Below are 13,111 nucleotides of genomic sequence, written 5' to 3' on the forward strand. Positions count from 1 at the left end.
ATGACACTGAGATAAAGTAGAAAATGCTGGGAACACTCATCGTTTATGTTTCAGATCATAGACTCTTCATCAAAAGTGGCAGTCTGCAACCCTCTTTTCACAGATGCTGACTGACCTGAGTGTTTCTAGCATTTTCTGGTTATATTTCAGATTTCCAGCATAGTCCATCTACTGATTTTTGAATGATCAATATTTCTCTGGGTTTTCTCTCGTTTTCCTCCCAGACTGTCCCTGTCAGTTTCCATTTAGACAATTCCGGTATGTTCACCATCTCCATTCTTCAGAGTTAGATGGCCTGTATTATGTGGAACTCCGAAAGCAATAGCTGAAACTATTGCACAGTGACATAATATTAGGCATAACTGTCCATTTGAAGTGGAATATTATTAAAGTAATTTTAGCCATGGTTTAATTTGCCTACTTTACCTTTTGTTGTAGCTCTCATTATCAGCATTTCACTGACAACTATGTCCAGTTAATTTATCTGTAACAGATCTGGTAGGAAAGGTTTAGCGTACACTTTAATTTTACACTCAGGACCGTACCTTTGCCATCTGCACCATTGACAGAATCAGACCACTTTGCCCCTTGACTAAAATATACTGTCTCTGTAGCAGGGACCACCAGTTCTACAACATTTGAAAATGGCCCCTCTCCTACTTCATTTGATGCAGATATTTGAATGAGGTAGACACTTCCAGGAACAAGGTTCTCCAGCAAAGCCATAGTAATCGTTCCTAAAAAGAACCATAATAACAGTGAATCAAAGGCTAAAGATCTCTAAAAGCACAATGACTCTTTAGATCATAGGAATGAATATATATAGCAGATCAACATGCACCTGGTACAGTGTTAGCACTCTGTGTAAAGAAATGGAGTGTGTGTGTGTGTGTGTGTGTGTGTGTGTGTGTGTGTGTGTGTGTGTGTGTGTGTGTGTGTGTGTGTGTGTGTGTGTATACACATATACACACATTATAAACACTGAGGAACAGTCCAGGGTAATGATTGGTGATTGGTCAACCAGGCCTGGCCCAGATGGTTCCATACATTTTGTGCCTACAAGTAGCAAAACCCAGACAAGCAATATTCACACAAGGCAACAAACACCTTCAACAAGAGAGATCCTTCACTTCCCCATGATACTCAACAACGTGGCTGCCATTAACTTGACCACTCACCAGAAAATCTAATTGGACCAGAAGCATTCCATCCCAAAACCATTCTCATAATCTACAAAGAAGCCAGAAATGTTTAAGACCAATAGACCACAAGATCAAAAACAAGAATTAGGCCATTCGGCCCATCAAGTAAGCTCCACTATTTATTATGGCGATTTAATTTCCTTCTCAACCCATTCCCCTGCCTTCTCTCCATAACCTTTGGCACCCTAACTATACAGAGGTTTGTCCAGTAGTTGCACCTCCTTTATTCCATAAAGGTTTACAGTGAGAAGGGCAAACCATCTCAAACCAGTCTCCTAACCAGTGAAAGGAAAATGCTAGAATTGATTAGGAAGTGGCAACAGGACACTTAAAAGTTATGGAAAAGATCGAGGAGAGGGAACATGACAGATTTGAGAGTTTCCGTTCAGATTGCAGGAAAGATTAGAGTATTCTTCACTCATTTGTGAAGCAGAAGCACGCCATTCAACCTCTGTCATTCGATAAAATACAGCTAAACTCTTACCTCAACAACACCCTCAGCATTCACCCCATAGCCCTCGATTCCCTTTATATCAGAAAGAAAAGAAATCTCACTTGAAGATTCACTAACCTCTTAGGCAGAGAATTCCAAAGTTCACTGTCCTCTAGCTGAAGACAGTTTTATCATCTTTATTCATAGAACATAGAATAGTACAGCACAGTACAGGCTTTTTCAGCCCACAATGTTGTGCCAAACCCTCAAACCCTGCCTCCCATATAAGCCCCCACCTTAAATTTCTCCATATACCTGTCTAGTAGTTCTCTTAAACTTCACTAGTGTATCTGCCTCCACCACTGACTCAGGCAGTGCATTCCACGCACCAACCACTCTCTGAGTAAAAACCCTTCCTCTAATATCCCCCCTTCAACTTCCCACCCCTTACCTTAAAGCCATGTCCTCTTGTATTGAGCAGTGGTGCCCTGGGGAAGAAGCGCTGGCTATCCACTCTATCTACTCCTCTTATTATCTTGTAGACCTCTATCATGTCTCCTCTCATCCTCCTTCCCTCCAAACAGTAAAGCCCTAGCTCCCTTAATCTCTGATCATAATGCATACTTTCTAAACCAGGCAGCATCCTGGTAAATCTCCTCTGTACCCTTTCCGGTGCTTCCACATCCTTCCTATAGTGAGGTGACCAGAACTGGACACAGTACACCAAGTGTGGCCTAACCAGAGTTTTATAGAGCTGCATCATTACATCGCGACTCTTAAACTCTATCCCTCGACTTATGAAAGCTAACACCCTATAAGCTTTCTTAACTACCCTATCCACCTGTGAGGCAACTTTCAGGAATCTGTGGACATGTACCCCGAGATCCCTCTGCTCCTCCACACTACCAAGTATCCTGCCATTTACTTTGTACTCTGCCTTGGAGTTTGTCCTTCCAAAGTGTAGCATCTCACACTTCTCCGGGTTGAACTCCATCTGCCACTTCTCAGCCCACTTCTGCATCCTATCAATGTCTCTCTGCAATCTTTGACAATCCTCTACACTATCTACACCACCACCAACCTTTGTGTCGTCTGCAAACTTGCCAACCCACCCTTCTACCCCCACATCCAGGTCGTTAATAAAAATCACGAAAAGTAGAGGTCCCAGAACAGATCCTTGTGGGACACCACTAGTCACAATCCTCCAATCTGAATGTACTCCCTCCACCCTCTGCCTTCTGCAGGCAAGTCAATTCTGAATCCACCCGGCCAAACTTCCCTGGAACCCATGCCTTCCAACTTTCTGAATAAGCCTACCGTGTGGAACCTTGTCAAATGCCTTACTAAAATCCATATAGATCACATCCACTGCACTACCCTCATCTATATGCCTGGTCACCTCCTCAAAGAACTCTATCAGGCTTGTTAGACATGATCTGCCCTTCACAAAGCCATGCTGACTGTCCCTGATCAGACCATGATTCTCTAAACGCCTATAGATCCTATCTCTAAGAATCTTTTCCAACAGCTTTCCCACCACAGACGCAAGGCTCACTGGTCTATAATTACCCAGACTATCCCTACTACCTTTTTTGAACAAGGGAACAACATTCGCCTCCCTCCGATCCTCCGGTACCATTCCCGTGGACAACGAGGCATAAGGATCCTAGCCAGAGGCTCAGCAATCTCTTCTCTCGCCTCGTGGAGCAGCCTGGGGAATATACCGTCAGGCCCCGGGGACTTATCTGTCCTAATGTATTTTAACAACTCCAACACCTCCCCTCCCTTAATATCAACATGCTCCAGAACATCAACCTCACTCATATTGTCCTCACCATCATCAAGATCCCTCTCATTGGTGAATACCGAAGAGAAGTATTCATTGAGGACCTCGCTCACTTCCACAGCCTCCAGGCACATCTTCCCACCTTTAACTCTAATCAGTCCTACCTTCACTCCTGTCATCCTTTTTTTCTTCACATAATTGAAGAATGCCTTAGGGTTTTCCTTTACCCTACTCGCCAATGTCTTCTCATGCCCCCTTCTTGCTCTTCTCAGCCCCTTCTTAAGCTCCTTTTTCGCTTCCCTATATTCCTCAATAGACCCTTCTGATCCTTGCTTCCTAAACCTCATGTATGCTGCCTTCTTCCACCTGACTAGATTTTCCACCTCACTTGTCACCCATGGTTCCTTCACCCTACCATTCTTTATCTTCCTCACCGGGACAAATTTATCCCTTACATCCTGCAACAGATCTCTAAACATCGACCACATGTCCATAGAACATTTCCCTGCAAAAACATCATCCCAATTCACACCTGCAAGTTCTAGCCTTATAGCCTCATAATTTGCCTTTCCCCAATTAAAAATTTTCCTGTCCTCTTTGATTCTATCCTTTTCCATGATAATTATAAAGGCCAGGGAGCGGTGGTCACTGTCCCCCAGATGCTCACCCACTGAGAGATCTGTGACCTGACCCAGTTCATTACCTAGTACTAGATCTAGTATGGCATTCCCCCTGGTCGGCCTGTCCACATACTGTGACAGGAATCCATCCTGGACACACTTATCAAATTCTGCCCCATCTAAACCAGGGGTCCCCAACCTTTTTTGCGCTGCGGACCGGTTTAATATTGACAATATTCTTGCGGACCGGCCGACCCGGGGGGGGGGGGGAGAGTGGGGGTAGGGTTGCCAACGGACAAGAGTAGCAGTCAAAGTAAGACTACAATGACCATGAAGCCTTGCGCGGGCACCAGTGCGCATGCGTGACCTGTCCATGCGTGTACCTGCCGATATTATTCTCTACAAAGCGTTTTTGGCGATTCTGTTCGGGGCGGGGGTGTTCATCACGACCGAAATATTGGTAATATGGGGCTAATACACTCAATTTCGTTTCTAAAAGGGTTTATCTAATGAATTTAATATTAAACACACAGCGCATATTTTCCTCGCAAGAATATAGCGATAAGTCAATTATCAGGGGAGGACAGGGGAGCTTGAAGTATGTGTTGAAAGAACTTCCAGTAGAAGTGGTAGAGGCAGGTTCGATATTATCACTTAAAGAAAAATTGGATAGGTATATGGACAGGAAAGGAATGGAGGGTTATGGGCTGAGTGCAGGTCGGTGGGACTAGGTGAGAGTAGCTTTCGGCACGGACTAGAAGGGCCGAGATCGTCTATTTCCGTGCTGTAATTGTTATATGGTTATATAAGTCACTTATAATAGCATCATAACATTTTAAGTAACGTTTGGATATTAAACACACAGCGAATATTTTCCCCGTATGAACATATAAAATCATTGCAACAGACCAATATCCCTGAATCAGTGGGAGCCCTGGGCTTGTTTCCCTGCAGCAAGATGGTCCTATCGAGGGGTGATGGGAGACAGCGATACTTGAAGGAGGTTCCTTATGTCCAGTCTATTTAGTTTTTGTCGCATTCATTGCAGAGATATGTTGGAAATGGAAGCAACATTTTCAGTTCTTTCGTGGCTATCTCAGGATATTTATCCTTGACTTTGATCCAGAATGCCGGCAGAGATGTTATGTCAAACATACTTTTCAGCCCGCCGTCATTTGCAAGCTTGAGGAGTTGATCTTCTTCCCGCGCTGACATGGATGACGCGCAGGTAATGACCTCGCGTGCGTTCAAGCTCAACAGCGGGCGTGACAGGGAATGAGGAAAGGTGCAGCTGACTCATATCGCCAAATCATATCGTTTCCTCGCGGCCCGGTAGCAAATGCTCTGCGGCCCAGTACCGGTCCGCGGCCCAGCGGTTGGGCCAGCTGATCTAAACCCTTGGAACTAATCAGGTGCCAATCAATATTAGGGAAGTTAAAGTCACCCATGATAACAACCCTGTTATTTTTGCACCTTTCCAAAATCTGCCTCCCAATCTGCTCCTCTGTATCTCTGCTGCTACCAGGGGGCCTATAGAATACCCTCAGTAGAGTAACTGCTCCCTTCCTGTTCCTGATTTCCACCCATATTGACTCAAAAGAGGATCCTGCTACATTACCCAAAAGGCTACAAAAGGGTTGACCTCTAATTTTGAGACAATGGACCTAAATCTAGAGACTCTGGGCAACCCAGCCAAGGGAAACATCAAACCCTGTAAGACCTTTGTGTACATCTGTGAGATGATGATATATGATGATCATCATTCTAAACTGAATTGAAAACAGGTCTTGACCTCTCCTCACATGACGAAGCCTTCCATGTTAAGGGAGCCAATGTTTCACCCCTATCCCCATGTAAACATTTCCTCCAACACTAGAACAGTACAATTACAATACTTACCATCTACAATCTGCAGCACAGCCATTTGCTAGATCTTCTTTAATAGTACCTCCTAATTTCACAATCTCTGCCAGCAAAGGTCAACAGTTGCATGGGAGTATTCCTGAGTCACAGCACCCCAATTTGGAAATTTGCCATCATTCCTTCAACATCAATTGTCCAGTCCTGGCTCTCAGCCCAGCTGCTCAGTGAATGTATTGTCATCAATTTGCAATCTGTGTCCCCTACCATGGGCCAGCTGGTGGTGCAGTGGCATCAACACTGGACTTCAAGGCAGACGGTCCCAAGTTCAAAGCCAGCTGGGTCCCAATCTGAGCAGCAGCAGTATCTGCATGGAAGGCAGGCCTGCAAATCTACTTCCGCATCTTGCCACGAAAACGCCATGGAGCCTATGGTCGATGAGGTCACCAAGAGTCGGACTCGAATTAACAACTGAACAACAAATCCCTACCACCATCTCATAAGCAACAATTGTAGAAACAGTGTCAGCATGTGCCAAGATTATTAAAATATATATGACAGTCAAGGTCTACCTATTAGATACATTTGACACATCCACACAGTTCTGATAACAATATAGATCTATTTTTCCGATCTATTAAATGCAACAACATTGACAACAAAAATAAATATTTCTAGTTTCAATTACAGGCCAGATGGGACTAAGTAAGCTGAATACAACTCTCAACACCCGAATAAGACACAAAGTCAGGGTATATTACCAAACAAGTAAAGCCAGCATTCAAATAACTGTTTCATCTAGTTACCTTTGGTTTACTGCTTGAGGTGCAATAAAACCAGGCTTGTGACCTTTTCAAATCGGGCATTTCATCCACACTACACATTGTAAATATCAATTAAATTGTATTATGATAAACACAACTTCAATTATAAGGCTTGTCAAATGAAGAGTGTTTGATGGCCGGGGCCTGCATTCACTGGAATTTAGAAGAATGAGGGGTGACCTCATTGAAACCTATCGAATGGTGAAAGCCCTTTATAGGGTGGATGTGGAGAGAATATTTCCTACGGTGGGAGTGTCTAAGACCAGAGGACAGAACCTCAGAATAGAGGGACGTTCTTTTAGAATGGAGATGAGGAGGAATTTCTTTAGGCAGAGAGTGGTGAGTCTGTGGAGGCCAAGTCTTTATGTATATTTAAGGCAGAGGTTAACACCTCGATTAGACAGGGCATGAAGGGATATGGGGGTAAGGCAGGAGATTGAGGCAGAGGAAAAATGGATCAGCCATGATGAAATGGTGGAGCAGACTCGATGGGCCAAATAACCTGATTCTGCTAGTAAGAGATTACTAGCTCTTCTTTCAGTTAGTCCTGATGAAGGATCTCGGCCCGAAACGTCAACTGTACCTCTTCCTATAGATGCTGCCTGGCCTGCTGCGTTAACCAGCAACTTTTATGTGTGTTGCTTGAAATTCCAGCATCTGTAGATTTCCTGGTGTTTGTGTCATTCATAATCATCACGAGTTCAATGCATAAGTGAATCTAATTCATTCATGATCATCAGTTTAATGTCTGAGTGAACCTAGTTCATCTATACTCATCAGGCCACCAGTGTAATCATTCAGTGTTCGCATGGATATTACTTCACAAAATATTGTAGGAAGCAAGATTCATGAAGGTCTTCTGTCCTGAATCCATTTTAGCTGTTATTTTTACGGAATTTTCAACTTCACCATTTTTCTGGATATTATAGTCAAGGAGGGTTGCAACTTCCAGATTTAAACCTGAAAAGATATACAGACATCATGCATGCTGAGCAAAGCTCACCTTCCCTGTGGAGCACTTGCCAGTCGCCTGCGATCCAGTCTTTCCTGGAAGCATACAGGATGGTGTAACGAGTGACAGCCATTTGCGTGTCTTCTGGGGGCTTCCAAGAAACCAGAGCAGTTCCTTCTTCTATCAAAGTGGCTTTGACTCCTGACGGTGGCTTGGTTGGAGCTGCAAAAGAAATTAATACAAGTTACAAGCAACAGATACAGAGACTGGCCAACAATTCTAGGGAGAAATTAACACTTCTGAGACAGGAAAGACCGCAGATGTTGGAATCTAGAGCAACGCATAATCTTCTGGAGGAACTCAGTGGATCGAGCAGCATGATGTCTCCACAGAGTCCTTCATGATGTTATCACAAGAGTGGTTAGGCCTGCACAAGATTTAGCACTTTTGAAGAGTTTTAACATTTCATGCTCACCTGGTTTCCAAAAAAAAAATCCACCCATTTTTGTTTTGAATGCAAACAATGACAACCTCCAGAGCCCTCTAGGATGGAGAATTTCAATGATTTTCTGGGTGAGCATTTCTCAATGCAGACCATGATTTTTGAGACTCTATCCCCCAATTCTGAACAGTGACCAGCAGAAACTTCTTCCTCTCATCTACTCTGCTGAGTCCTTTAACTATTTTCTATGCCTCAGTGAGATCACCTCTTCATTCTTCTAAACTAGAGAACAGAGGCCTAGCTAGCTCAATATATCTTCACATATTCCATGAAAGAGTCTGATGAGTCTTCACAGCATTCCCTCTACAAAATAACTTCTTTTTTTAGGTTAGGGTTAGTGTTACAGTAGCATTACAAATGCACAGATATAAATATTAGAAGAGCAGTAGAAAGAATAACAAAAATCTTACCACAGTCTAACAGGAGGGATTATCACTTCCCCAGCTATAGGCTGACTCATTATAAAGCCTAATGGCCGAGGGTAAGAATGACCTCATATAGCGCTCTTTGGAGCAGCGCAGTTGTCTTAGTCTATTACTAAAAGTGCTCTGTTCAGCTGAGGGAGCATGCAGAGGGTGAGAAACATTGTCCAAAAATATCAGGATTTTCCGTAGGTCCTTTCTTTGACCACAGCCTCCAGTGTGTCCAGTTTGACTCCTATAACAGAACCAGCCTTTCTATTCAGTTTATTGAGCCTGTTGGCATCACTTGTACTGATGTCATTGTCCCAAAACACCACCGCACAGAAGATTGTACAGTTGACACCAGACTGGTGGAACATGCGAAGGGCTGGCCTGCATGCTCCAAAGGACCTCAGTCTCCTCAGGAAGTAGAAATGTCTCTGGCCCTTCTTGTACACAGCCTCTGTGTTGGTGCTCCATTCAAGTCTGTCATCCCGGTGCTCCCCCAGGTACTCGTAGGTCCTCACCACAACCACATCCTCACCATCAATAGTAACAGGGAGCAATGTAGGCTTAGTCTTCCAAAAGCCCATCACCATCCCCCGCTTTGTCTTATCAAGCTTTACTGTCCAATCTAGTTTAATGCAATATATTTCTATCCCAGTTTACCCTACAATTAACCATGTCCTTCAGATAGAACTCAACTCCCTTAGGAATGACCCATTGTTAACAAAATACTTCAAATGTGAACAAAATAAAACACTACTATAAAACCATACTACTTCATGGAGTCTCTTCAGTCATGGATTATGCCAAAAACAAGAAACAAAAGGCTTAAATTCAGGTAAATATTTATTTCTTATATAAGTGCCAGTTGTTTTTTTTAAAGAAACAGGCTCTGGGATGTGAATAGTCTGACATAGACCTTACCTTCAGGCAATGTCAACTGATAAACCACTGGGCTCCAGGGGCTGGACAGCTGGTCAGCATGAAGACGTACTGCAAACTCATACTTGGTGAAGGGCTGTAGACCACTCACGAGCATGTGTGTTTCAGACCTGTAAAATAACAGGAATTATTAGAAGCAAAATCTACTGAGGACTGATTTCATAGCTGAGCAATGTGCACTGCATATTTGTAACAGCATCAACTAAAATGTATTAGCTTGTTCCTTTCTAGTTGTATGTTAGGTAAATATTAAATAATTTGGTCCAGTGTAGTCTGGGTCTGTTCTTGGACCAGGGAGCCATCCAACTACTTTGCCCAAGTAAAAACAAAAGCACCAATCTGATAATTACAGATTATGATAACTGATGACAAAATTTTGTATTCAGCTCTGGAAGAAATTTTCTCAAAAGTGATACCCCTGGAAAAAGCAAAAATAATCCAATCATGACTGCATTGAAACCATTAGCTCCTGATATAAACTTTTAACATTTTCAAAATGTTTGCTGGTTAAGTTTATTTTCAAGCATCCTGCAGTATGTTCCTAGTTACACTGACGATGATCAATGCAGGTTGAAATTTACTCTGGCCTACGGTAACTACCCTGTGTTTTACACAAAGTGCCAGGGACGCGCTGCCAACAGAAGTGATGGGAACAGATATATTAGCAACATTTAAGAGGCACCTAGGAAGGCACATGAACTGGCAGCAAACAGTGGGATATGGACCACGTGCAGACAAATAGGACGAGTTTGAATTGGCAACATGTCATCACAGACATTGCAGGTCGATGGGCCTGTTCTTCTGCCATACTGTTCTATGTTCTATAAACAAATGGAGATAACATTCAATCCAGATCAATATCTAAATACTTTGGGCAACAATCAGCTCTACCACAGGTTTACCAATATGATATGATGCTGACCCAAGCCACTTCAGTCGGATAGTACAAGGGTGAGGGAAAAGGAGACCAAGTTGCAATACAGCAGAATAGTTTGGAATTGTTAAACAAAACATGGTTTAGTGCCACATATCATGAAAATCTTATGTACAGGTTTATAGTGCTGCTCTGTTAAACCTGTTTAGTTAAAAGCTCCAGCCTGGCTGCAGCTCCCACTGCCTAAATTTCAAAGTGTAAACGAGTATCTGATCACAGCTCTTTTGAATGAGAAATTTGTTTCATGTTGCCAGACAACAGCAGATACCAGGAAGAAAGATACCAGGATTTTTGCTATCTGACATCCTTATTTACCTTGAGATTAACTTAGAAAGACTCACGACGATGTATTGGTCTGACCACGGCAGACGTAAATACTCACAAGGTGTAACAAGTGGACATATTAGCAAAGATCAGAGTCAACTGGAAAGAAATCCAAGCTGCGCTGCACTTTGATTTGCCAATGTAAATATTAAGTGGTTCTGTGAAAAGGTTTCACTTCAAGTACAGAGATACAGTTTAATTCTGAAGGTCACTGATAACTGCAAGAATTATGATGCAAAAAGTGCATATTTTCCACCATACAAAAGAACTGACAAACAAAAGAAGCAATCTTGCAACTGCTAACAAAGTCCTACAAATTAATAAATACTTTAGAGAGAGAGAAGTCAACTTACGTTTGAAGATACATGACAAGAGATGCATTCTGCAGCCCCACAGGGTTACAGCGGACAGTATAGTTGATCACTGGTGCTGCAGTAAAGGCTGGCTTCCCCCATCGTAATGAGATAGAAGATGAACTGTTGGCTTTTGCATACAAGTGGTGAGGAGGGGGTGGAGGAGGCACCATGCGATCCCGAACAGCTGGTCAACAAGAACGCACATTATTCATTGTTATTAAGTTTTAAAGAGCAACAAGGTTGTGAAATAAAAAATCATGTTTGAATTTTATTTGAAGGCAGATATCACAAAGATATGTATTGCCTAGGTTTTTAATCACAATGGTAAAAGGAAGGATTTAGGATGGTTACCAGCTGCATGCAAATTCAGTAGTTAGGGAGAAGACACTTTAAAAAGTGTGCAAAACCACCAAAATAACCTGAACAAAACTGATCTTCAAAGCTTCTGAAGATGAATCATGTACATTTTTGTCAGCATGTTGATTATTCCCTTTACAGGCTTGTTGAACTCCAAGGATATATACCCAAGGTCTGCAGTAGAAGCAACTTATTTAGATACCGTGTTGGGGAATTGAAAAAGACAGGAACAATTTGAGACAATTCTAATATTTTATCAGCTAACTGACCGCAGTTCGATCCAATTTACCGAATGACCCAATGTACAGACTGAGCATTCTATACAAATCCAACTCTCAGCTCTTTGGCCCATCATGCCTGTACCAACTACGGTACCAGCTTAAACTGAACCCACATACCTACGCAAGATACATCTACCTGCTCATGTCTGTCATAATGCCCCAAACATTTCCATCACATCTGCTTCCACCACCCCACAGCAGCATATTCCACACATAAGACCATAAGACAAAGGAGCAGAAGTCAGCCATTCGGCCCATCGAGTCTGCTCCACCATTTTATCATGAGCTGATCCATTCTCCCATTTAGTCCCACTTCCCTGCCTTCTCACCATAACCTTCGATGCCCTGGCTACTCGGATACCTATATCACATCTATCACTGTCTTGTAAATCTACCTTAAACTTTCCTTCTCTCACTTAAATCTATGTCCTATAGTAATTGACACTCCCATTCTGGGGGGGAGACCATCTACTTTACCTATGCCTCCCATGACCTTACATATGTTCTTCCTGATCTTCCCAAAGCCTCTTACAGAGAGAATAATCTAGTGTGCCTGAACTGTTGTTATACCTATTGCTCTCTCATCCATCCTGGTGAATCTCTTATCACTCTTTCAGTGTGCAACACACTGAACACACAACAACACACTGTTGTTTCAGAACAACACACTTTACTGCAAATGTGGCCTAAATGAAGTTTTATACAACTGCAGCATGACTTTCCAACTCTTAGACTCAATGCCCAAACTGCAAAATAAAGGCAAGTACACCATACACCACCTTTACCAGCCCAGCTACTCGTCTTCCCACCTTAATGGCACTCAGATTCCTCTCTACATTGATACATTTCGCAGCCCTGCTACAGGTCAACCTTCACTAATCTGACTACCTGTAATCCGGTTCTTTCGATAATCCGGCACTGATTATGCTTAATGTGATCCTTCTGTAATTCAGCATTTTCACTAATCCGGCACTCCTCAGGTCCCAATGGTGCCGGATTAGTGAAGGTTGACCTGTATTTATTGTACATTTCATCTGAATATTTGTCCCCAAAGTACAACACCTCACAATTCTCTGGATTAAATTCCATCCGCCATTTCTCTGCCCAAGCTTCCAACTGGTCAATGTTCTGCTGTAATTTTTTAGAATCTTCTCAAATACCCACAACTCCAGCAATTTTTGTGTTGTCTGCAAACTTACTAATTAATCAGCCTACTTACACTTTCACCCAAACCACTGTTCACGAACAGAGTTCCCGGCATAGGCCCCTGGGGAACACCACAGGTCACAGACCTCCAATTAGAAATAAAACCACTCTATGGCCAAGCCCAT

General features: G+C 42.8%; 1 protein-coding gene across 1 annotated transcript in view; it reads right to left on the minus strand.

Annotated features, from left to right (window-relative positions):
* LOC134355328 (protogenin-like) overlaps positions 1-13,111 on the minus strand; it is a 165,473-nt gene that overhangs the window by 3,972 nt on the left and 148,390 nt on the right. The window contains exons 12-15 of the mRNA XM_063065091.1: positions 11,140-11,326; positions 9,511-9,638; positions 7,729-7,899; positions 546-737 (exon numbers count right to left, since the gene is read on the minus strand). Of these exons, the coding sequence (XP_062921161.1) occupies positions 546-737; positions 7,729-7,899; positions 9,511-9,638; positions 11,140-11,326 (678 nt within the window). The remainder of the gene's footprint in view (positions 1-545; positions 738-7,728; positions 7,900-9,510; positions 9,639-11,139; positions 11,327-13,111) is intronic.

This window comes from Mobula hypostoma, chromosome 13, assembly GCF_963921235.1.
Source record: "Mobula hypostoma chromosome 13, sMobHyp1.1, whole genome shotgun sequence".
NCBI lineage: Eukaryota > Metazoa > Chordata > Chondrichthyes > Myliobatiformes > Myliobatidae > Mobula > Mobula hypostoma.